The sequence below is a fragment of the Neolamprologus brichardi genome, chromosome 1 (assembly GCF_056152115.1).
Source record: "Neolamprologus brichardi isolate AB-2024 chromosome 1, ASM5615211v1, whole genome shotgun sequence".
Classification (NCBI taxonomy): domain Eukaryota; kingdom Metazoa; phylum Chordata; class Actinopteri; order Cichliformes; family Cichlidae; genus Neolamprologus; species Neolamprologus brichardi.
In genome coordinates, this window is record NC_142104.1 from 33,917,215 (window position 1) to 33,942,091 (window position 24,877).

General features: G+C 46.4%; 2 protein-coding genes across 5 annotated transcripts in view; both read left to right on the forward strand.

The window, feature by feature from the left end:
* Positions 1-5: 5 nt before the first annotated feature.
* On the forward strand, positions 6-17,654 carry gkup (glucuronokinase with putative uridyl pyrophosphorylase). Of its 3 annotated transcripts, XM_087841164.1 has the most exons (23): positions 6-206; positions 1,390-1,496; positions 1,610-1,654; positions 1,742-1,895; positions 1,982-2,053; positions 3,539-3,627; positions 4,825-4,981; positions 5,159-5,236; positions 8,239-8,330; positions 8,400-8,505; positions 8,578-8,657; positions 8,743-8,811; positions 10,262-10,322; positions 10,407-10,423; positions 10,515-10,572; positions 11,158-11,250; positions 11,332-11,392; positions 11,628-11,741; positions 12,790-12,847; positions 14,869-14,937; positions 15,015-15,078; positions 15,151-15,222; positions 17,067-17,653. In XM_087841164.1, exons 1-23 carry the CDS (start codon positions 150-152, stop codon positions 17,160-17,162), a joined length of 1,869 nt encoding a protein of 622 aa, XP_087697290.1. In that variant the 5' UTR covers positions 6-149; the 3' UTR covers positions 17,163-17,653. The 3 variants fall into 3 exon arrangements, with proteins under 3 accessions (XP_087697290.1, XP_087697299.1, XP_087697301.1); XM_087841173.1 differs by lacking the exon at positions 15,151-15,222 and having other exon boundaries at positions 17,067-17,654; XM_087841175.1 differs by lacking the exons at positions 15,015-15,078; positions 15,151-15,222; positions 17,067-17,653 and having other exon boundaries at positions 8-206; positions 14,648-14,937.
* A 95-nt stretch (positions 17,655-17,749) lies between these two features.
* Positions 17,750-24,877, forward strand: part of ubash3bb (ubiquitin associated and SH3 domain containing Bb) — a 45,627-nt gene continuing 38,499 nt past the window's right edge. For both annotated transcript variants that reach the window (XM_087841151.1, XM_087841158.1), the window contains exon 1: positions 17,750-18,049. In XM_087841151.1, coding sequence (XP_087697277.1) covers positions 17,922-18,049 — 128 coding nt within the window. In that variant the 5' untranslated portion in view covers positions 17,750-17,921. The remainder of the gene's footprint in view (positions 18,050-24,877) is intronic.

A 24,877-nucleotide genomic window follows, 5' to 3' on the forward strand; every position in this document is an offset into this window, starting at 1 on the left:
AGCCATTTCCTTTCTAAAGCTTTTATTTTGAAGGCCCCGCTCGGAAGTGGGCGTGTTTGTGGACACTAAGGTTTAAGCACAAAGCGTAGACGTTTCCTACACACACGCTCAGTGTTTAAAGGGTCCAGAGGAGCCCCGGACCGGCTACGATGATCTGTATCCTGCTGGTAGCCGGTCACGGCACCGTGTTAGAGGCCCAGATTAAGGTGAGTCGGTCCAACGCTGCAGCAACAACAGAGCAAAGTTCACGTTAGTTGTGAAGCCGCCAAACTGCCCGAAACAAGCCGACACTGGCGCCGCTTTAACTCTGGCTGGTGTTTGTACGCCGCTCAGCATGTTTACGAAATATTAACCATGTAACGGGAAATCCGGCCGACAAACCGGCGCGTTTTCAAAACGACGTTTTCAACGACGTGTCTGCAGCCCCCCCTACAGGCCGTTGCGACGATAACATGGCAGGGTTTTTCTAAGGCGGCGGTGTGCGATCAAGTACTGATGGGACACTCAGCATTTAAATATATGATCGTCTTTACTGTGAGACGCTAACAGAGATGGCTTATTTCACTGGTTTGTCCACTACACGCCTGTAACTGGTGTTTTCCGGGGAAAAAAGACTTTTCTGTCATAAGGTACAAACTTTTCTGTTCTTCCTTTTTTCAGTAAAGTGTCATTTACATGAAAAATGTATTTTCAAGAGAGATTTTGCGAAGACTGCAGCAGAAATGGCAACAATACGAACACGACAGTTCATTATGGGATCAAAAAGGACTGCAGTGGTTTAATGCAGGTACAACAGTGCTGCTGTCGATTTACCAACACAAGCAAAACGCAGGACCTGAGCTGTGTGCACAGTCCTCGTTTGGTCCACAGGTATACAAGTCCACAGGTATACAAGTCCACAGGTATACAAGTCCTCAGGTATACAAGTCCTCAGGTATACAAGTCCTCAGGTATACAAGTCCTCAGGTATACAAGTCCTCAGGTATACAAGTCCTCAGGTATACAAGTCCTCAGGTATACAAGTCCTCAGGTATACAAGTCCTCAGGTATACAAGTCCACGTGATTCTTGTGGGCTGAGGGGGGCTCGCAGAACATCGCTGTATTTCATGTGAAATAAATGAAAGGTGTAAATGAGGAAACATTCAGGTCGTGTGCAGCGCTGTTGGTGTAATCCAAGTTTTAGCTGCTTTCACAAACCTGTGATGATAGAATTTGTTGAATTGGTTCAGTATCCAAGTAAGCCACAGAGATGCTACCACAGCGTAGCCCATGTTGTTGATGTCAAAGGTGATAATTAGGCCTATTGACTTGGCCACGTTTCATGCCGAATGGGGGGGGCTGTTAGCAGGTTGTGGTTTTTGTGTAGTAAATCTTCCTTTTGCTGCCAGAATGATGAAACGGGCCTGTACAGCCACCTGAGCGGGGTACCCAAGGCCTTGCTTCCTGGAATTGGAGGAAAGAAGATCCTTGACTTTTGGTGGGAAACCGTCAACATGTGCGTGAGCGTGATCCACACGTGATCCACACGTGATCCACACGTGATCCACACGTGATCCGAGAGCTTTCATGTTCCTCTACATGTCACTGACGGTGTCTCTGTGTCTCCAGGCGCCAGCTGTTCACAGCGGTCTATCTGGTTACCAATGCTGATAAGTGAGTGGCAATGATTGCACGGATTGGCTGGTGTTTGGAAACTTTGCCATCGTTTTGCTTTTCCTTCCACTCCTGTTCTCTGACCAGGTACAAGCACTACGAGCGCTGGGCCACAGCTTCCGACTTCCCCGTGGAAAATATCATAAATGACGGCAGCACTACGCTGGAGGATCGCCTCGGGGCCGTGGCTGACCTGGAGTTGGTCGTACGCAGCCGGAAGCTGCAGGACGACATTATGGTGGTAATCGCTCTGTCCGTGGCTAATGGACTAAATGACTCTGAACAATCCTGAAGCTGCTATTCAGCGTTTCTTCTCTGTGTGAGCAGATTGCTGGAGACATGCTGTGTGCAGACCAAAACTTTGACATTGCTCAAGTTATTCGCTTCTTCAGGTCAAAGGTGAGATTTTCATAGTACAGGTAGATGCCATTAATCTTGTATGAACTGACACCAAGCCTTGTTTTCATGACAGACTGCATATAAAAGACAGTCACTATGCTACCTGTTGGTCGAGTGTGTGGTTATCATCTAACTGTAGCAGATGTTAACGTTTTAACATTTAACGTAGTCAGTGTGAACTTCTGTGAGGTATAGCAGTGGTGTGGTAGGAGAGACTACTGTTTCTTTGACTGACATCAGCTGATATGATGGTGTTTCCCAGTGTCAGTGGGTGATATTTATCTATCCAAATGTGCAAAGTGATGAAGCACCTGTCAGCTGAGACAAAGGTGAGCACATTAAACCATATACAGTATTAAATCATATTGCTATTTCAGTGCACGCTAGAAGGAACATGGGAAATGTGTTTGCTTGTGTTTTTTAAAATCATTTCAGTGGTATGGCTGCTGTCTTGTTCAGCGCTGCTGTTTAACTATTTAAAGAGAAACAGCCTTCACTCATGTTATGAATGTTGCTGTTTGTCCACCAGAGGGCAGTCTGCCTGTTGGCAACAAGTAGCCCATTATTTTAAACGTCATTATCAAATGATCTTCATAAGAACTCATAAATAACTCAACTTTAAGGAGATCTCTTTATGTTTTATGTGTTTTTAAAAAAATCACATTTAAAATGGTCATTCACCAAATATTAATCATAAAAGTTGTCTGTCAGTCCGATCAGTTTGTTTAATGGTTTGTAACACTGACAGCACTCTGACTTTTATTTTCATACAAATCAAACATTTGTCACAATGAGGTCATTCTTTAAAAAACAAAAGCAGCACGGTGGCGTGGAGGTTAGTACTGCCGCCTTACAGCAGGGGTGTCGAACTCCAGGCCTCGATCCAACACAGCTCATTTAAACGTGTTGAAGTTCTCCAGAGGCCTGGTAATGAACCAATCGTTTGATTCAGGTGTGTTGACCCATGGTGATATCTAACACCTGTAGGACCCCGGCCCTCGAGGCCTGGAGTGCCCCACCCCTGCCTCGCAGCAACAAGGTCCTGGGTTTGACTCCACTGTATGGGCGGGGCCTTTCTGTTTGGAGCTTGCATGTTTTCCTGTGTCTGTGGGTTCTCTCCGGGTACTCTGGCATCCTCCCACAGTCCAAAGACATGCAGTCAGTGGGGTTAACTGGTGATTGTGAATTTCCCATAAGTGTGACTGGTCATCTGTGTTAGCCCTGCGACAGACTGGTGATCTGTCCAGGGTGTATCCTGCCTCTCGCCTCTGTGGTGGGATGGGCTTCCCCTGTGACCCTGATACAGATAAGTGGAGGAGATTGGATGAGTTCCACAGAAGGCTACAGTCGTAAGTTGGTTATTAGCTATGATGTGGGCTTAAGAGCTAACAGTTCGTAGCTTTTGTGCAGCAGTTTTGCTAATAACCCTTTTTGTGGATTAAGGGTGAATGTGTGTGCTAGCTCACCATGTTGTGTCCACTGCAGCCCGGTGAGCTGATCATATACTACGAGCTGGAAGAAGGAGAGAAGAGCAGCTCCAGAGGCATCGTCGAGGTCTGCCATGATTCCCACAGGTGAGGTCGGTGCTGGAAACATTCCTTATACTGGTCCATGTTGACATGATGGCATCACACAGCAGAGTTGTTGGCTGCACAGCCAAGAAGCAAATCTGTTTGATCACAGTGAACTCTGTGTCCTGCTCAAAAAGCCCGTTTGAGCTTTGAGCTTTGTTGTGTTTACTGTTGGAAGCAGCGATCAGAGATAAATACACTGTGGTCATAAAGGGATGGACACGATCAGAAACAGTACTATACATGATGAAATATCCCCCACACCCTAACAGCAGCACCACCTGCTGGAACTGACTGGACATGACAGGATGGATTCAAGCTTTTATTAAATTACACCAAACTGTGAGTCTACCATCCAAATGTTGTGACTCTCCTCAAGACCAGGCAGCATTTCCTCCTTTGGGCTGATTTTTGTGAGCATGTGTGAAATATTTCCTCAGTGTGTTGTAGCTGACAGGAGTGGCAGCCAGTCTTCTGATGCTGCAGACCAGGGCTCTCGAACACGTGCCCTGTTTATTTGGTAGTTAAATGAAAGCAGCTAGTTAAAATCTGCATTCACGTTTGCAGTTTGGTCTTGTTACACAATATTTAATAATAATAATAATAATAATGATTGCATTTATATAGAGCTTTTCGGGACCCCTCAAAGCGCTTTACAATCCCACTCTTCATTCACTCTCACATTCACACACTGGTGGAGGCAGCTACAGTTGTAGCCACAGCTGCCCTGCAGACTGACAGAAGCGAGGCTGCCATATCGCGCCATCGACCCCTCTGGCCAACACCAGTAGGCGGTAGGTGAAGCGTCTTGCCCAAGGACACAACGACCAAGACTGTCCTTGCCAGGGCTCGAACCTTCCGGTTACAGGACGAACTGCCAACTCTTTGAGCCACGATCAACCAGTTTGAAATTTAACAAAACAAACAAAACATTTATGGAAATATTTGTTTTTTGTTTGTTTGTTTGTTTTGTTACTCCCTTACATGAGGAGGGTTAGCTAAGTGTGAGACCTGCTGTAGCCATCGGCTTTAACCTTTGACCTGTTGTCCATTCAGAGGCTCTTCTGTGGTTCACTTGCTTTCCCATCAGTTCAAAGGAAATACAGACTTACGATTGGCTGTGAAATGTGTTATTAATTATGTTGTGTTAATATTTGCAGTTGAGAGTGAATGCTTTATATGCTGCACTTTCTGAATCAGGGTAACTCGCTTCTTGGAAAAGCCACAGGAAGGGCAGACGGCGTCCCAGCTCGCCAGCGTGGTGTTCTACTGCATCCAGAGGGACACGCTGTCCTACACGTCGGACTTCCTGAGCCAGCAGCCTCAGACCGTGGGCAGGACTTTTGGACAGTTCTGGGTTCGTAAAGCTAAAGCAGCTCACGTGCTTCTGTCCATGCAGCCATGTGCAGGAACAGTTTTGAACTCAACTGCCTTTTATTCTTGTTGCCTTGTTGATCTAAACCCCTCAAATCCATCCAACTTTATAACAAGCTAAAAAAAGTGAAGACTTACTTTAACGGCTGTTTCTCCTCAGGAGTGGCTCATCAATGAGAAGCAGTGCCACGTGTTCGGTATGAAGGTTCCTACTGGCTTCCAGCTGATCGGACAAGTGGTTTGTATCTTACCTCAGCTCGACTCTTCCCTCTGCATCAGTGCAAACAGCTGGTACTGTTCCCCTGGCAACCGTCAAACCCAGACTTGTCTATTGATGTTTAGTAGTGAGGAAATTTCACAGCTGGATTTGTTACACAGGTGATATCATGGTACCACACTGGACTTCAGTGAGCTCCTATGACCCATTCTTTCACAAACGTACAGATCCTTTCCAAAAAATTAGACTATCATGGAAAAGTTTATTTATTTCCATAATTCCTTTCAAAACATTAAACTTTCATAGATTATAGATTCAGGGCCCACAACCTAAACGATTTCAAGTACTTAGTTGTTTATTTGTACATAATTTGGGCTTCCAGCTCATGAAATCCATGAAAACATGATTTCAAAAAATTAGAAACTATAAAGACATCAGCCCAAATTTTACAGGGCATGAATGTTTTAAACTGAGTTTCACACATAACTCATCTACTAACTCAGAGCTTCCCAAAGTGTGGGGGGCGCAGAGCCATGGCAGGGGGGGGCATGAAAAGGGAAAAAACAAAACAACGCTTGGACACTGCTAGCACGGCGCCTACACAAACGCAAAGCAGGAGATGAAGCGTCGCTGAATATGTTTCCAAACCAACTTCATTCTAAGCCAAAGACTAGAAAATATGTTGAAGCAAATCTTCCCTTTGGCTTCACCTGCACAGGTGCAGAGGTAGGTCTCCCTGCAGGATTGGTTTCCCTTTGTCAGGAGCAGCGCTGGGCTGTTTAAATCACGGACAAACAGGATCCCACATTCTTGATTTTTAGTTCACAAACACTTGTTGTAATGACTAACTACTCCTGACATGTTGGAGATGTTTGCTCTTTATACAGTAAAGTTACAGTGGGATACAAATAACATCAGGCTGATCCTGACACGATTTGTTCCCTCGGTTCAAATCACGGACAAACAGGATCCAACAGCTGTTTATGTTTTTAAATCCATTTTGCACAGAGAGGCATTTTTTAAAAAATGTATTGATAACAATGTTGAATATTATTACACAGGAAAAAAAACAACTACATGTAAAATAATTACACCGTGACGCCTCTGCCTTTGTAAACAGAGGGACAGTAACTGTGTGTAAAACCTGCAGACAGTCAGATTAACAGTATTTCGTCTCTATCTGCAGTTCATCTCATGTAAACAATAACGTGGCCACAGCGTGACGTGAAAAAAGGCACATACCTTTGACGTTGACGAACTCTGTATTCCTCGTCCACACGTAAACGCAGAAAAGGAGTTTAAAAAATCTCCGTTCTCGGTGATTCTAAACGCCGTTTACGTGGACGAAACAGCTGCGTTTTCAAAAATACCCGTGTATGTGCGGACGCAGCGTAAAAGAGTTAGTAGTTTATTTTATTACCTGTAATTTATTGCAGTTTACTTGTATTTGCTTAATTGTTTACTAAATGTTTGAGGTGTGAAATAAACCACAATGGAGCAAAATATGGGTGTGTGTGGTTGGAGGATGTGTTTGCGAGGGGGGGCAAATATTTTTCTTGTAAAACAAAGGGGGGCCCAGCAAAAACAGTTTGGGAACCACTGTACGAACTCAAAGCACCTGCACAGGTTTTCCCAGGTGTCATTAATTTGCTTTACTTTGACCTCAGTTAGGTTCAATATGGGGAAGACTGCAGACTTGACAACTGGCCAGAATCAATGGTACCCACCATAGGATGGGTAAGCAATAAGGTTTATAGCTAAGGAGGCCGGCTGTTTAGTGCTGTGTCAGAGCATATCAATGGAAAGTCTAGAGGAAGGGCAAAATGTGGCAGGAGGAGATGCACCAGCAGATGACCGTGGCTTTCAGCGGATTATCAGACACAAGATTTAAGACTCTGGTAGAGATCCAGAAAGAATGAGGCAGGAATCAAAGCTTCAAAACCACTTCTGAGCCTGAGCCAACGTCGGTAGCAACTCAACTGGGCCAAGGAGCAGATGGACTGGACTGTTGGCCAGCGGTCAAAGGTCCTCTTCTCTGATGAAAGTAAAGTGTGCCTTTATTCAGGAATCAAGGTCCAAGTGTTTGGAAGAAGACGGGTGAGGAACAGAACCCAAGTTGTTTTAGGTTCAGTGTCAAATAACCACAGTCAGTCATGATTTGGGGTGCAATGTCCGGTGCAGGTGTTGGTAAACTCTGCCTTCTTAAATCCAAGGTTAAGTCTACCAGAGTGTTTTAGATGACTTTATGACTCCTGCTGAGGATCTGTATGGAGATGCAGATTTCATCTTCCAGCAGGACCTGGCCCCTGCCCATACCGCCAGAAGCACCAAAACCTGGTTTGATGGCCATCACAGTGCTTGACTGGCCAGCCAAGACCTAAGGTCACCAGACCTAAACCCCATTGAGACTCTATGGGGTATGAAGAGGAAAATGAGGTCCGCCACACCCAAAAACGAAGAGCTGACAGCAAGCACCAAGGAAATCTGGGCTTCCATAACTACCAGGCAATGGCACGGGCTGATTGCATCAATGCCACGGTGCATCGAGGCAGTGGTTAAGACGAAGGGATTCCCAACCAAGTATTGAAGATTGACATATCATTTTGAAAATAGCACATTTTGATTAATTTGATGTGATCCTAATTTCTCTTTTTTCCTGCAAAAAATGAGAAGTAAATGGTGATGTCTTCACAGGACTCTAAGTTTTTGGAAAGGGTCTGTATGTAGAAGCAGTCTGCTTGCCTTGGTGTGTGATTTTATGCAGCTGTGCCCATGACAGTGATCCGAACACCTGGTTTGGACGGGCCAGTCAATATAGTGTACTCTCGAGTACATGAAGCTAGAACTGAGCAGGATGGCTCCTCTTTAAGGGAACCATTATTGTCTGGGGTAAAAAGAGTAAAACGAGATTGCATTTATATTTTACATTAATGTAAAATATCTTAAGTACATTTCTGCGTACAGTTACTTCCTTTTTCTGGTTAAATGTCAGCCTAACACCACTTTCTCTCACAACGTCTCAGGGACTGTCAGACTACACCAAGTGGCTCGCCCACTACTCCACTAAGCAGCAAGGCAGCCCTGCTAAACCTATTACATGCCGGTCATACGCCAGGTAAGAAAACAGACACTCAACTGCCACACTTTGGTATAAAATACTTCCCAAATCTCTGACGACTCCCAGGGTGGGACTAATGGGGAATCCCTCAGATGGCTTCAATGGAAAAACAATCGCCATGACCATCGCTAACTTCTGGGCTGAGGTTACTCTGCTGGAGACCCAGACTTTGGTAATACAAACGAACACATTCTTATAAACTAAAACATCTCCGCTCTGCTCTAAAGTATTGTGACCTTTGTAGGTTTTAGTCCCTCATCCACTCAACGACCCCACAGAGTTTGGCAGCCTGCAGGATCTGTTCTGTATCAGCAGGAAGGAAGGGTGTGTATGCATCCAGCTGACCGAGCCCTCAGGCAGGATGGAGGTGTCATAGTGAGGAAATCTTTGTCTTTATTGCTGATTGCAGGTACCTGGGGGGTCTTCGACTGCTACAGGCGACATGTAAGAAGTTTTACCAGTTCTGCTCCAAACAAAGGTGAGGCTACCTGCTGCTATCAGTCTGTGTAGATCACAGGTGTCCAACTCCAGGCCTCGAGGGCCGGTGTCCTGCAGGTTTTAGATGTGTCCTTGATCCAACACAGCTGATTTAAATGGCTAAATGTTCTCCTCAACATGTCCTGCAGTTCTCCAGAGGCCTGGTAATGAACTCATCATGTGATTCAGGTGTGTTGACCCAGGGTGAGATCTAAACCTGCAGGACACCAGCCCTCGAGGCCTGGAGTTGGACACCCCTGGTGTAGATGATCTCTGATGTCCGTGTCTGCTGATTCATAAGAGCTAAAACACTTCATAACAAAGCCTGTCTCTTATTGAAAGCAGGTGAAGAATTACCTGCTTTCAATAAGAGCTTGTAGAGAAAATGAAATGGAAAAAATGAAACAGTAATTAATAACAAGCTGCTAATGTCAAATCTCACATACTTACATCTGAAGGCAATACTCAGATCTGATGCTCAAGGGGACCTTACTTTTCTTCACAACAATGTTAGGATGTATTTATATCTGTGTGACTGAAAAGCCAGTTTTGCTTGTGTAACTTCTAGAAAGGTTAATAACGAGAAGTCGCAGCTGTTGAGCTGAACCACAGTCAGCACCAAGGTGTCAACAACGAACCCTGGGATGTGACGTGGCCACAGCCGATGTCAGCATGGGGACAGGAAGGTTGGCTTGGACAAAGCAACCAATGTCAGTCAAAGCTGTGTCACGGCGTGCTAGCCAACCACCCTCTGAATGTAGAACGATTAGTTATACTTCTTTACTATGTGGATTTATTGGATTTTCATAATTTGTTTAGTGCCGTTGATCATGTTAGCCATGCAGTCTTGTCTCTCAGATATGACTGAGCTTGTGTAACAGGCTGTAGATTGTATGGTTAGCCTGTTAGCTGTAACTGAGCAAATGTGTCCAATCATCTTAATATTTGAATGTTTTCAGTCTGTGCAGTCTGTCCTTACAAACGTTTGTGAACGAGCGCATCGTTCTGCTGAGTTCACTGATGTGCTGCTATAACACAGCCGTCAGTTTGACAGCATGTTGCTACATCAGACATGCTGGTGTTAGCTAACAGTCCATGAATGGACTGATTGAGTTTGATCATAAAGTTCAAGCTACTCCTGGAGTCCAAGAATAAACATGGAAGTACAAATACTCACTTTCAGTAATACAGACACAACTGTAGATGGCTGCATGAGTTCACTGTTGAATTGTCTGAGAGTGCTACAGTTGTAGACAGGGCTGTGCTGAGACATTAGAAGGGGTGGGTGCTCAAGCCCCGCCCCCCACATGTGCCTGGTTGTGGATATGTTGGCTGTCTGAGCCACATAACGGAAAGGTTCAAATGCCACCAGAACCCTGTGAGCTGTTTACAGGTTTGATCACACAGACTGGTTTTCAAAGCTCATCCAATGCTCTGCTTCTTCTCTGCAGGATTGCTTTGACAAAGCAGAACTTCACCCTGAAGTACGACACCAACATTCCCCGACAAGTGGTAAGGATCCCTTCAGATACTTGTCAGAGTGTGTTTGCATCTAATTCAGTCTAATGATGATGTCATATTTGTGTTTGTGTGAAGGGCCTTGCAGGAAGCAGGTGAGTATTTTTGCTTTATTTTGAAACGGCGTGCCATAACTCAGAGGTCATTTTGTGCACTTTGTAATCTACTTGTTTATGATTCTCACAGTGCCATCGTCTCAGCTACTCTGAAGTGCCTCATGAAGTTCTACAACATCACAGATAATGTGAGGACATGTGACCAGTCTACCTACACACATATCTGAAGTACAGGGTGGGCCATTTATGTGGATACAGCGTAATAACATGGGAATGGTTGGTGATATTAACGTCCTGTTTGTGGCACATTAGTATATGTGAGGGGCAAACTCCTCAAGATGGGTGGTGACCATGGTGGCCATTTAGAAGTCGGCCATCTTGGATACAACTTTTGTTTTTTCAATAGGAAGAGGGTCATGTGACACATCAGACTTATTGGTAATGTCACAAGAAAAACAATGGTGTGCTTGGTTTCAACGTAACTTTATTCTTTCATGAGTTATTTACAAGTTTCTGACCACTTGTAAAATGTGTTCAATGTGCTGCCCATTGTGTTGGATGGTCAATGCAACCCTCTTCTCCCACTCTTCACACACTGATAGCAACATGCAGGAGAAATGCCAGCACAGGCACACATGGACTTCAATGGAAAGGTGGAGTGTGGACAAAGAAAGGCATCTTTGAGTTCCTGAGTGCAGATCTGGGTCTTCTCTAGAACCGTGCTGCACTGAACGTCGTCCTGAGTCACGTTTGTTTTGTTATTAATGCTGCAGGATCTTCCCAAACCAATCAGAGCCAACTTCATCCTCGACGTGGAGACGGACGAGCTGTCCATCACTGCTGGGCTGCAGGACCGAGTCGTGCAGGTGAGTCTGATGACCCACGGTGCGTGGACCTGCCTGTCAGTGTTACTGTGAAGTGACAGGCGTTACTGTTGTGTCTTGCAGGTGTATGAAGGCTTGGTGTACATGGATTTCAGCAAGGAGCTCATGGAAGAGCACGGCTTCGGTACTGACCGCCCTGTCAGCGCCATAAACGTTATGTCCTGTAAAATAAAAGTTGTTGTTACATCGTGTGTCTGTGTGTGTGGTATATCCTCGTGCGTGGTTTCAGGAGACCTTTATAATCTCAGACTTGCTGCGTGACGTTAGTTTGCAGTACTCAGTTTTTCTAATCGTTTGGATTTGTTGTCATTTGATGCTGAAATTGTCTTCATGTGTCTGTGTGTGTTTCCCATTATCAGGAGCCTACATTCCCATGGACATGAGTGACCTTCCATCGTTCTGGCTGGCCTACCTGAGCGACCCCAGTGATTCTGGCCGTATCCATAGCAACATCCGACAGCGCTGGCTCAGTGGTACGTCTCCAAATCAGACGTTGATCTTCTGAAGGCAGGAGGTGTCGAATGATGTTGACGTTACAGGTGCTCAGCAGATGAATCCTACTGATGGTGATGCTCTCGCCATTTCCTGCTGTACGGGTGCTCTGTAGTCATGTGACGTATTTCATCAGTATCAGCTCAGATGGAGTGAGTCCAGTTAACGTGACCAAAACTAGTGACATTCCCACCACACTCTTATTTTGGAGTAACCCCACTATTTAAACCCATTGCTGCTGTTCGCTGGCAGGAACCATCCTGATACAAAGTCCGTGTTTTCTACAAATAACCCTCTGAAACCAAAAGCCTCCAAGCTCAGGTCCAGGTGATCTCTGCAGGGCAGAAACTCAGCTCCAGCTCTACACACTGTTTCAGACAACGAATGGCTCAGTGTGATGTCATAGAGAGGTGATGTCTCTAATATGTTCATCTCAGACAATAGAAGCTGAACACACCTGCTGCTTAATGTTTGTGCCAATCAGAGTTGGGTTAAGGGGACCAATCAGACTCCACTTTCCACTGTACAGAAAGTGGCTGTAGTTGAATTGCAGGCACAGCAGGGGATTAGAGAAGAAGTGAACAGAGGTAAACGGTGGAGCTAACTAACAAGTAGTCATCTGTTTTATCAGACGGCATCAGTAACATGTCGAAAATGAAATGAAGCCTCAGCTGTGTCCTTAGAAACCGTGCTCGCTATGTTTAGGCCTCCATGTCCAAACTGTCGCTCGATGTTGGAAGCAGAAGTCCATCAGTACGTGTGAGCTGCTCCTACAAACGCTCTGCTCACCTCACAGACAGGATCTTTTAAAAGACGATGGATTGTGTCCATGGTCTGAACAATAACATGTTAAAACTGACCAGAATAAAACATTTGAGCAGCATGAGACCTCGTCAGTCAGATCCACCCAGGAAGTCTCTGTCCCAGTATGAGGTAAATGGGATTGTTTTAAACTGAAAGTGTGTTTGCCAGAAAGCACAAACACACACCGGTCCATGCTTTAGACTGCTTCTGTGTGTCGTCCTGCAGGGGAGCTGCTGGTCTGTGACGCCATGAGGAGATTTGCTGAGCTGACTGATCAGGCCAGGTCAGTTTACAGTCTGTTACTCTGTCGCTGCTGTTTTCATGCGTCCCTGTTCAAATTCAACTATTTTAACTGACTCGTTAAAGTCACAGGTTACTAAATGTGTCCTCTGGGGTCTCATTGGCTCTTTGAGAGGCACTGCTGTCGCTTAGCAACACGTCACAGACACACTGTGTGGTCATCAGTGTTGGGGTCATTGCACATCTTACACTGAATACATTTCTCTAAAGTAATGCAGTAGGTTACTCAATTACTCCCAGGAGAAAGTAACTTGTTACATTTGTTACAGCGTTTCTCTGTAAAATGTCTCAGAATTTTCAGTCAGCAGGACACACAGGGACACACACAGGGACACACACGGACACACACACGGACACACACGGACACACACGGACACACACGCGCACACACGGACACACACGCGCACACACGGACACACACGGACACACACACGGACACACACGGACACACAGGGACACACACGGACACACACGCGCACACACGGACACACACGGACACACACGCGCACACACGGACACACACGGACACACACACGGACACACACGGACACACAGGGACACACACGGACACACACGCGCACACACGGACACACACACGGACACACACGGACACACAGGGACACACACGCGCACACACGGACACACACAGGGACACACACACGGACACACACAGGGACACACACGCGCACACACGGACACACACGGACACACACACGGACACACACGGACACACAGGGACACACACGGACACACACGCGCACACACGGACACACACAGGGACACACACACGGACACACACAGGGACACACACGCGCACACACGGACACACACGGACACACACACGGACACACACAGGGACACACACGGACACACACGCGCACACACGGACACACACACGGACACACAGGGACACACACGGACACACACGGACACACACACGGACACACACGGACACACAGGGACACACACGGACACACACAGGGACACACACACGGACACACAGGGACACACAGGGACACACACAGGGACACACACGGACACACACGCGCACACACGGACACACAGGGACACACACGGACACACACAGGGACACACACGGACACACACAGGGACACACACGGACACACACGCGCACACACGGACACACAAGGACACACACGGACACACACAGGGACACACACACGGACACACACGGACACACACACGGACACACACGGACACACAGGGACACACACGGACACACACAGGGACACACACGGACACACACGCGCACACACGGACACACACACGGACACACACGGAAACACACGGACACACACGCGCACACACGGACACACACGGACACACACGCGCACACACGGACACACACGCGCACACACGGACACACACACGGACACACACACGGACACACACGGACACACACACGGACACACACGGAAACACACGGACACACACGCGCACACACGCGCACACACGGACACACACGGACACACACGGACACACACGGACACAGACACAGACACACACACACAGACACAGACACACACACGGACACACACACGGACACACACACGGACGCACACACGGACACACACGGACGCACACACGGACACACACGGACACACACGGACACACACACGGACACACACGGACGCACACACACACACACAGACACACACACGGACACACACACGGACGCACACACACACACACACGGACACACACGGACGCACACACACACTCACACACTCACACACTCTTTCTCTTACATGTGTGTTCGTAGCCAAACACTCACAGCATGAAGATGAAAACCGGCACAATCAGGGGTCATAGCGGTTGCCATGGTGATCCACTCCTCAGTGTGTCACGTGTGGACGTTCGTGGTCTGGCTGTGCCACGTGTTGAGGCTTTATTTCCTCCACCGCTGCCGGCACAAACGTGCCAGTGTGTGGCGTTCACAGCGTTCTAATATGAAGTTTGGTGTCACGTGACTTCCTCCCTCAGGACGGCTTTCCGGGACAAAGACTGGCGCCGCCTGGTTCAACTGATGGACCAGAACTTTGAGCTGCGCCGGTAAACGACACGTTTTGATTTGAGACGCGTTCTGCACTCGCTGCATTCAGAGCTAACGTCGGCGCTCTGTCCCACAGGTCCATTTACACCGACGACTGTCTCGGCCCCGGGAACCTCAAGATGGTTGAGCTGGCGAGGCAGGTGGGTGGAGTTTAAAGACCTGCTGCATCAGGCTGTGTTTCTGTGTCTTAAAGTCTGCGCTGGTTCTTGCAGTTTGGATCGGCAGTGAAGTTACCCGGCAGTGGGGGGGCGGTGGTGGGTCTGTGCCTGGACCAGGCGAGGCTGGTAAGAGTGCGCTGTGGGGGGGTCTCTGTAGGCCTCTGAACCTCTTAAATCTTACATGTGACGAATGCCTCCCTCGTAAATAACAAAAACTCAAACTAACATCGGTAAACAGTAAACAGGCCCCATGATCGGGAGGTCGGGGTTCGATTCCCCTGAACAGCTGAGGGACCCCTGAGCAAAGGTAGCGTCCCTACACACTGCTCCCCGGCACCCAATGGCTGCCCACGGCTTCAAAGAGGAGTTTCCCCACGGGATCAATAAAATATACATTATCATTATTATTATTATTACATTATTAACCTCAATATAACCAAAACTGAACTCAGTTCAACCCAGAACTGTAAATGTGATGGTGACGCCCACCGATGATAACTCTGGCCTGGAGCTTTGCATTGATCTCGGTGTTTCATCGTCCTGATTATTTAACTCGCTGCACAGAACGTTGGTCGCTTCGGCTCCAGTGGAGCGCTAACTAGCTAACTCGCTAACTAGCTAACACAAATCCAGAGCTACATGTTGTTCTTGTTGTGGAGCTCTGTGACTGTGGAAAATACTGACTCTAAGGTGAAGTGCACCTTTAAAACAGATTTACTCAAAGGTTGGAGGCAAATAGGAAAGTTTATAGACGGTGTGATCAGCTGTGGTTAGAGCCACGAGTCTCTGAGGTTCTCAGTAAATCCTGGGTATCGTCTGCTCTTAGTGGATGTGAGGTTTGCTTTGCTGAAACCTTCCCCGCTCTTTTTCTGTTTCCAGCTAAATCATGTAGAGACTGTTTTACATGACTTTTCCAAATACTTAGAAACGATCCATCTACAGCAGCTCTCACACTAAAGGAGCTGAGCTCAAAACAAACAAGAAAACAAACACAGATATTTGTCCTGTTAGTGTGTTTACAAAAATTGCGTTGCACTGTTAACTGAAGCCTCTCATTGACCAAACAAACACACTGGTGCTCTCTGTGCACACGTGGCAGCACTGCTGCTGTCGTGTTTGTGTTTAACAAAACAAACTGCAGACACGAGTGTGAGTCTGTCACTGAACACAGCCGCAGCGTTTGTGCTCTCTGATCATATCGCCTTCATATTGGCTCCTGCCAGTGACCTTGACCTCGAGGTCGGGAGTCAGTGTATCTGAAAAACACCATCAGATTTATACCATCAGTGCAGCTACTGGGAGGCTGAGACACTGGCAGCAAACCAGTATTTCCCCTAAGACGACAACCCAGAGCTCCCAGATGTGGGAGGAGATCCTCCAGCATCAGGCGTGTGGCGAGCACGCGGAGGTCACACAAACTGCTGCGCGTCAGTCGGAGTCGCTGCATTTCAGTCAAACAAACTCGTCTCCAGCATCGTTTTCAGAGTTTCTTTATTCAGCAGATGATTTTCATTCCCATCCTTCATTCCACATGGTGACCAGTCTGTGTCAGTCTGCAATAGAATAGAATAGAATAGAATAGAATAGAATAGAATAGAATGATCCCTTAAGTGTCCCACAAGGGGAAATTTGGATGTAACAGCAGCAGGAAAGACCTCTACAGACAAACAGTACATCATCAACAGCAACAGGACTGATTCTAAAATGAGAACAAGTCTGTCTGGTTTCTGTGATAGTTTATTGATCAGTTAATGAACAGCAGGGTTGGAGGGATCGTTACGCTGCACGGCAGTGTGTGTGCACCTGACGATTTATGGGTTTTTGGAAAATCCCAAATGTAACATTTCTACAGTGACTGACCCCGGCCCCCAGCCTCCTCCTCTGGTGGGAGACTGAGGAGCCTCTCAGGTCACTCTGGGGTCTGTGTATGTGGAGCCTCCCTCTGATGCAGTCTGTGTTTGGCCCGCTAGGTGGAGATGAGGCGAGCTTTCCAGGAGGCAGGCTGTGTGTTCTGTGTCATCTCACCATATAACCCATCTGCCAGCGCTGTCGGTGGCCAACACTAACCTCGCACGTCTCCACACGACTCGGTCGGCTCAGCTGGGGCCAATTCACGGCCGTGGCACAGCGCACGTGTCCGAAAGACTCCGGTGTCGTTTCAAAGACTGAAATCACTACAGTGGAGAACAAAGCTCAGATGGCATTTATGCATTTTAATAATTTTGTGTTTCATAGAATTCAAAATGTGCCAGAAGTGCAATAAAAATACTTTTCAGTGGCCTAATGTATCCACGTTTGTTCCTCACAGAGCTGCAGCGACTGTAATACTGAAAGTGTGAATAATAATGAGGCAAAATAAAGCGATACTGAAAGAACCAACAGTTAGTATCTAATATTAAAATGTGTCTGATTGTTTTCAGTGCTTTACAAAACAATCATTTCATAGGAAACTGTGTCGGTGCGTGTCGGTGCCGCCCAGCACCAACGGCCCGCTGCTGCTTTCATGCGCAGCAGTGGAGACATGACGCGCTGCTGTCCTACATATGATCATTGTGTGTAATCCAAGTGTATTTTTACACATAATAAAGACAGCTTTCACAGCGGGTCGTGTCTGTGCTTCACGCTACAGCCGCCAGTGTCGGTGCTGCGCTGCGCCGCTTCCTCCAGTGGGCGGAGTAGCGGGCTCTGCCTGGCCGCACAGCGCTGCGCTCTCTGCCGCGCAGTTGCCGTGATCTCTTCACTCATGCGGACCCAGCTGAAGCTCGTGGACTAGCCGGAGGTGAAGTGGACTGAGTCAGACTGCAGTGGGCTGAGGCCGGTTGAACATGGCTGCGAAGGAAGACCTCTACAGCAAAATCCTCCCTCGGAGGCTCCGGCAGAACCGAGCGGGCTCGATGAAATGCAGCTCCAGCCTGGACGTGCTGCTGTCCATGGGCTTCCCCAAGCCAAGGGCGTAAGTAGCCCGTGTATGTGCGTGCGCGCGGGTACGTGTTTGCATGTTTGTGTGTCCGCTGGAGGATTACACGAGAGTCACAGCGGGCGGTCCACGGAGCCGTGAGCACCGTGACGGTGAGCGGGCGGACGGACGGGTCAGACGGCATCAGCGCTCTCCCCGCACAGCCTCGCTCACAGCGGCTAGCTGCGCTCCCGTCTCCCGTGCATGTGTGAAATTTTACATAAATATAAATATAATGTCCACGGAGCGTGGGTGAGCGAATCATAATGAACAGGTTAGCGTGAAGATGACTGGGTGGTCTTTAAATCGTAGCTGTGCTCGGATGGAGCGACACAAAGTAACGACATTAGAAGTGGAATTATTTCTGAGGTTTAATATGGTCACTTCCGGTCATGTTTCATATGTCAACTGTTCACAAAACTGGAGTCATGGCTGTGTGTGTGTGTGTGTCACAGTAATCTGTTCAGGCAGCCACACTGTGTGGACCCTCCGTCCCCACGAGGTAAATAATCCACACTGGAGATGATTTTGGCTGAAGGTTAAGTTAACAATATGGGGAGGTTCAGAAGCACTGTGTGTGTGTGTGTGTGTGTGTGTGTGTGTGTGTGTGTGTGTGTGTGTGTGTGTGTCCTCACTGAATGGAGGGACTGTCTTTGACTTGGCCGGATCGACGGGTTCACATCTGTCCGGTCGGCTGCAGGCACTCTCTGTAAACACAACCCTACTGTGTGCTGAACATCACCACACGAAAGCAGCCTCAGACCTGAGAGAGGCTGAGGAGTCACTGCCACCTCACATATTTACAAACATAAACCAGCAGGTTTTAGTTGCAGAGCTCTAAACAAGCAGGTCGTGATTAAAGGAAACACAATAAGACGCCATGTTTGATCTGAGCAAACACAAAGATATGTGAGTGGATTTCTGATAGAATATAAATAAGAATTAAATAAACAGAGCAGGAACCTCGAGTCAAACTGTGAGGTCCTAAAGCGTTACTGACCGAACAGCGTCTGTCAGCAGCTCTGATAAACTGGATGCAGTCGCTGTTTGATTTGTGAAGTTCTGGTTTTGAAGCATCGATCTGAGTGTTTTTACCACCGACGTCTCAGCTTTTTTGAAACCAGACATGAAGAGCGAGGCGGCTCTGCCTGTGAAACCAAAGTGCAGCCTGTCAGGTTATTGTCCCGTTTCACACTAACAGAAGATCGTGATGCATCAATGAGAGCTGCTAACTAGTCTAGTCGAGCTGTTTGTACAAGCAAAGCTTTACGGGAGGAGTCGGCCCTGCCAGCCTCGAGGAAAACTGGGTTTAAGTAGTTAATGGTTCGTTCTTCAGACGTGGAAGCCTCGTCCATGTTTGCCCTGAAAGTTAGCCGATGTTAGCTGGGAGGGAAGCTCTTGACTGAACATAATGCAGAACAGACTGAGATCCTTCAGATTGTCCCAACATCTTCTCAGCACCTCACTCTGAATCAGCTGGTGTAGTTACGGTAATCGCCACCCACCGTGATTTATCCACACAGCCGTGCGTATCAGCAGGTTTTAGTATTTGACTGGACTGTCCTCAAAGATCTGGTGTGGGCGTGGACGCCCCGGTTGTCAGCTGACTTGGTTCCATGCACTGATGTTTGTTCACTGAATTATTTGTGCAGTTTTCAGCAGAACAGGCAGAAAGCTCAACACTTCTGTATCGTCCTGTTTTAAAGTGGATACAGCGAACACGTTAGCTAGACTTCAACATGTGTTCTGCACTGAACTGGAAACTCAGCAGCTCTAGTTTGGCCTCTGGGTCAGAACTGATCTGTCCACTCAAATATACCAGCAGATATTGGGGAGTGATGACTGAGTATCCTGCAGGAGCCCGTGGGTGGGCGTTGGGCTTGGCAGCAGCAGCGACATGTCAGAGGAAAAGGTGGAAGTTCACTGCGGGCGCAGGCCACCGCATCAGGGCACTGTTTGGTTTGTGACGCGAGGAGACAGAAGCGTGCAGCGCTCGCAGGCTTTGTTCCGTTTCTAGTGAACTTGTACGTCTGCCGGCTCACACGGCGGGCGTCCTGCAGCTGGGCCGTTATTGCACAGCTGGTTTCTGACAACGTTTTAGAAACAGCTGCCTGATGCAGCCCAAAATAATGATTGTGTGGTCAGAAAACCACGACAGCTGAGCTGGAGGGCACAGAGGGCTGCAGTCTGGACATAAGGAGCATTGTACTGATTACAACACATTTATGGATGCACTCGTTTTCAAATGCTAGGATAATATTGATGCTGATATTAAAAGACGCCGGTGCTAATGGCGTGCCAGTGGTTTCATCACCGTTTATCTGATGTGTTGTTGTTCGTGCTTACTTCCCTCTGAGGAACAAAGACTGCTGATTGGGCCGTGGTCTGAAACAGCACCACACTCCTACATATAACAGTGTCAGGGGCAGCAACGGATTTCTATTGTAATCTGTTCGTTGTTTTATCTTTAAAATGTTAGAAAACAGAAAGAATATTCTCCATTTTTCTTGTCATCTTCACATTCCTTGTTTCGTTCCACATCTACAAACATTTGCAGTTTAGTGTCGGGGAGGTTTGTGATGTCTGGAAAAGCAGAAACTGTGTAACAGTGACTGAATTAATCTTCATACTTTAAACCAATAAAGGCAGCAAATGTTTGCTTTCCTATTTGTTTCCTTGTCAGTTAAATAACGTCGCTCGTGCTTTTTCACGTACACGATGAAGCGGTAACTGTCAGCTGACTGGTTCTTTCCCGTGTCACATGATCATCACTTTGAATACTCCATGAATCATGGCCGTGTGTTTTCATTAACACACCTTACTTCCTGTTTAACATTTTCCAAACGGTGACCTCTGAGAGCCGAGCTGCTCCAAACAGCAGAAATCATCTTAATCTACATTACGGAGCAAATCTCACAGTGCTCCAGCTGTGAGAGGGTTTCATCCAGGCACGTCTGTGTGTGTCAGAGGAAGTGTGCTGTGGTTTGATGAATGGACACAGAAAACAATGGCAGGCCCTGCAGGCAAGCCAGCGCTGGTGTAGCACCCACTATCACAGCCCGGTGATATCAGCCTGTGACTCCTTCGCCTTTATATGGTCGCCTGCTGATCCCTCATCTCGCTTTTGTTGAGATTCAATCCATCTGCTGTGGCTGCGCAGTAGGGCTGCCACGATTAGTCGACTATCAAAATCATCAACGACTGATTTAATAGTCGACGCGTCGTTTGAAGCTTTGTAAGATCCCAAAAGACGCAGGAATAAGTAGTAGGATTTAAGAGTGTAATAACGGACTGAAACAGAAGATGGCAGCACTGCATGTACAAGGATGCCAGCTGCCGTTAAACCCCGAAGAAGAAGAAGAAGCCAGTGTTGCCAACTTAGCGACTTTGTCGCTATATTTAGCGAGTTTTCAGACCCCCTAGCAACTTTTTTTCTAGAAAAAGTCGCTAAAAAAAGACGTGAAAGCGCATATCGCTTTTACTCTCAACAAGCAGCAGGTGCTGTAACGCAGTCAGTTCTTCTTTTACTCTTATGCTGTTTTGTGGATCAGGTTTAAAACTACTTATAAACACACACACACACAAAGTAACTCCACCAGAGTGCCTATTTCGGGTCCTATTTTGCCAGTCCAAGCCCGGGTAAAGGAGCAGGGTTGGAATTGTGACATTAAAAAAAACAATAATTGCTAAAAGAAATTTAATTTGTAGTTCTAAATAAACTCTAAATGCATTTAGGACGTTTTTTGCTCACTTTATGTCTCGTCCACGATGTTATTTCTCTCTCCAGCAGCGTAGGTTACAATTATATTAGCATGACCAATTATGCAAATTAGGTGATGACGTCATTTAGCGACTTCTAGCGACTTTTAGGACAGCCAATAGCGATTTTCCTTACTGAGGAGTTGGCAACACTGGAAGAAGCTCTGCCCGAGAACTCATAGCGCAGCCCAGCTCAGTTTCCAACAATGGCGGCAGCTAGTTAGTTTTAATATTACTCTTATTATTCTTTCTGGGCCACAAAATAAACGTTTAACATATTTTCAGGCGAGAATGTAGCTGTGTAAACCTCAAATATCTGCTCAGTTTATCAAGACACCACATATTTTCAAAAGCGCTCCGACGTTTTCGGAGACGTCTGTTAGCCACTAGCTCGATAGCTAGCCGGGGGCTAGGCTCACTAGAGCCGTGAGAACACCGGACTCCCGGCAAATCGTTTTCAAACCCACCGCCGTCTTTCACTACTCAGGTTAAACATGATATATAAGTCACTTAGATAACTTAAAAATGTTATTGTTTGGCTTTTTTCAGTATTTTATTTGTTCCTGAGTAAATCGGTTTGGCTGAGATTAAAGTTATAGTTTTTACACAGCTGAATAAACGTCAAGCAGACAGCTGATTATCAGAAGTGTGAGATGCTCGAGAATTTACTCCGGTGTCCTGTTATATTTTAGATAGCAAGGAGTTTATTAAACTTCACCGAAACAATCTGCAAATGTCATTAAAATTTAATAAACTATCATCTTGTCTTTATTGTTAGTTAGCACATACCTTAAACACTTAAAGCTGTAAGCTAATGATAGTTATATAAGAGCAGATGCTGCTGGTGCAATAAGCTGTACGTTTTACGTCCAATGGATGATGATCTGATTAGTCGACTAATCGCAAAAATAATCGGTGACTAGTCGACTATCAGAATAATCGTTTGTGGCAGCCCTACTGCGCAGTAGAGAAAAGGTTACAGTTTGTATTGCAGTACTGGACATTGATCCTTTGCTTTAGCAGCTGACAGAAATCAGCAGGAAAGTCATCACGACTACTTTGTGTGACTGTGAAGTTATTTTGATTTAATAAGTCTGTCGTTATTATAAAATGTAATCACAATATCCCGACACAATCAACTCATTATTCCAACATAATTTCATCACTTCATTCAAAAGGTACTTTAATATTTCCATGCCAGCTAAATTAAAAAATGCAGTTATTTCATTTGTTTTTTATTAGTCCACTTTCTCGTGATGTTTAAAAGCACAGCACTATCATTAATGTCACCGAGGTCCCTCGCTTAAGAAAAACAACTCGTCATAACCTATAACATCATGTTAAACATATTCCTGTACTAATAAAAAGAAATCTATCCTGCCATTAGCATCAACTGACACTTCATCTGCGTCTCCCGTACGTTGACTCCAAGTGAAATCACCGAATCGATCGCGTACGGTTTTCTCATCTCCAGAGAGAAACGGCTTCCAGGAAGTCACGAGGTGCCTCTCTTCAGCTCTCTACAGCCTCGTGCATGTTAGCTACCTCTTAGTGCAATGTTCAGTTATACATGAAACGAGTCAGGCTTGGTTTCACTACAAAAGTCTGAAATGTGAGCGTGTTGGCTCAGGATGAGCTAAAGAACGAGCTGGCTCACTATCAGCTGCACGGACAAACAGATGCTGTCAACACGAGCGATCAGGAGTTAAGCTACAAGAACAACAACATCCTCTGATTGTGTATCTGAAGCCACCAAAGTTACAGTTTGGTGGCTTGGTTATTTCACATGAAAAGTCTGTTTTCATTCATTCAGAGGCTGGTAGATGGTGATGGTGTCGTCCAGTATGTGTTAGCTTTCATGCCCAGTGCGCTTCAAGCCGCCTCAGTTATAAGCAGCAGGGCTTTAAAGGCTCAGAATAAGACTGCGGCTTTAAACTCTGCTAGTGTGCGTTCATACATAGTGAAGTCTGTGCAGACTTGTGCGTTTCATCCTTGAGTAAATTAGTGATTTTCAAACACGTCTTCGGGGGAGTGAAAATATATTTTTTATATAGAAAAAATCTAAAAAGAGTTTAGTCATCATGTTGTGACCTAAGCGAGCCGCCCACACTCGCCTGTGTCGTGTAAGACATCAAATTTCACACGTAACTAAAACTGGAATCTAACGTTTGTTTTCGTTGAGACGACTGAAAGTTAACGTGTCGTGTTTTTACCCTCGGTTCATTTCATCAGTCGTTCAGATTGACTTTGCTGTAACTGTGTCTTTGTTACAGTCACGCCTCTGTTGCTCCGCTGATAAAAACTATATCTGCAAATGTAAAAATGTATTTTTCATCAACCCAATAATTTATAATTTAGCGTTTTTCCTCACAGGAATTAACGTTTTGTTAGAGAAGAATAAGACTGGACACGTGTGTCAGGGTTTTTGTCGTACATTAAGACTGACTCTGGTTTTTCTCGTGCACGTAGGGGCTGTAACCTATAACTGTGGCTCGGCGTGCGTCTGCCATCAGCCTACAGACAAGAATTTGAGTTCTTGTGTTCTGTCAGCTGGACGCCTACTCACTTCCTGTGAAGATAATGTGGTTTTTTACATTTGCTCTACTGGTCATAAAATTGCGTTGTGTCTTTGTGAGGACTGCAGCGCACAAATGTGTACGTCCCGGGCTCCAAAGCCGTGTGTTTGCTCGACGCTGCTGATGTGTTTCTGTTGTTTCACACCAGCTGTCAGCAGAGGAAATGTGTTTTCTGTGTATCTCAGTTCAAGCGTCGCACATTTGCTCTTTCAAAAGAAGAAAAAACGGCTGCACATTGTCCAGTCGTAGCCGCTGCACACAGCGCTGCAGAGACCCACAGAGTGCTGTGAAGTCAGGAACTCATGAATTATTGAGTCATTCTCTTTGAAGTGCACATGAATATGAAGGTTCCCTTTGTCTCCGTCTTTTCTGGAGTACTTACAGATAAAAACACAAAATCCAAAAGATATCTGACGTGTCATCATTACGCGGAGGAGCGTCTAACAAGGTCACATAAATGACATTAGCCTCCTTCCTGAAATAGGAGAGG

Coding starts and splice junctions, on each gene's coding strand:
- gkup (XM_087841164.1), top strand. CDS start 150: ATGATCTGTATCCTGCTGGTAGCCGGTCACGGCACCGTGTTAGAGGCC. Junction 207..1,389: donor TGTTAGAGGCCCAGATTAAG/GTGAGTCGGTCC, acceptor TTTTGCTGCCAG/AATGATGAAACGGGCCTGTA. Junction 15,079..15,150: donor TGGTTGAGCTGGCGAGGCAG/GTGGGTGGAGTT, acceptor TGGTTCTTGCAG/TTTGGATCGGCAGTGAAGTT.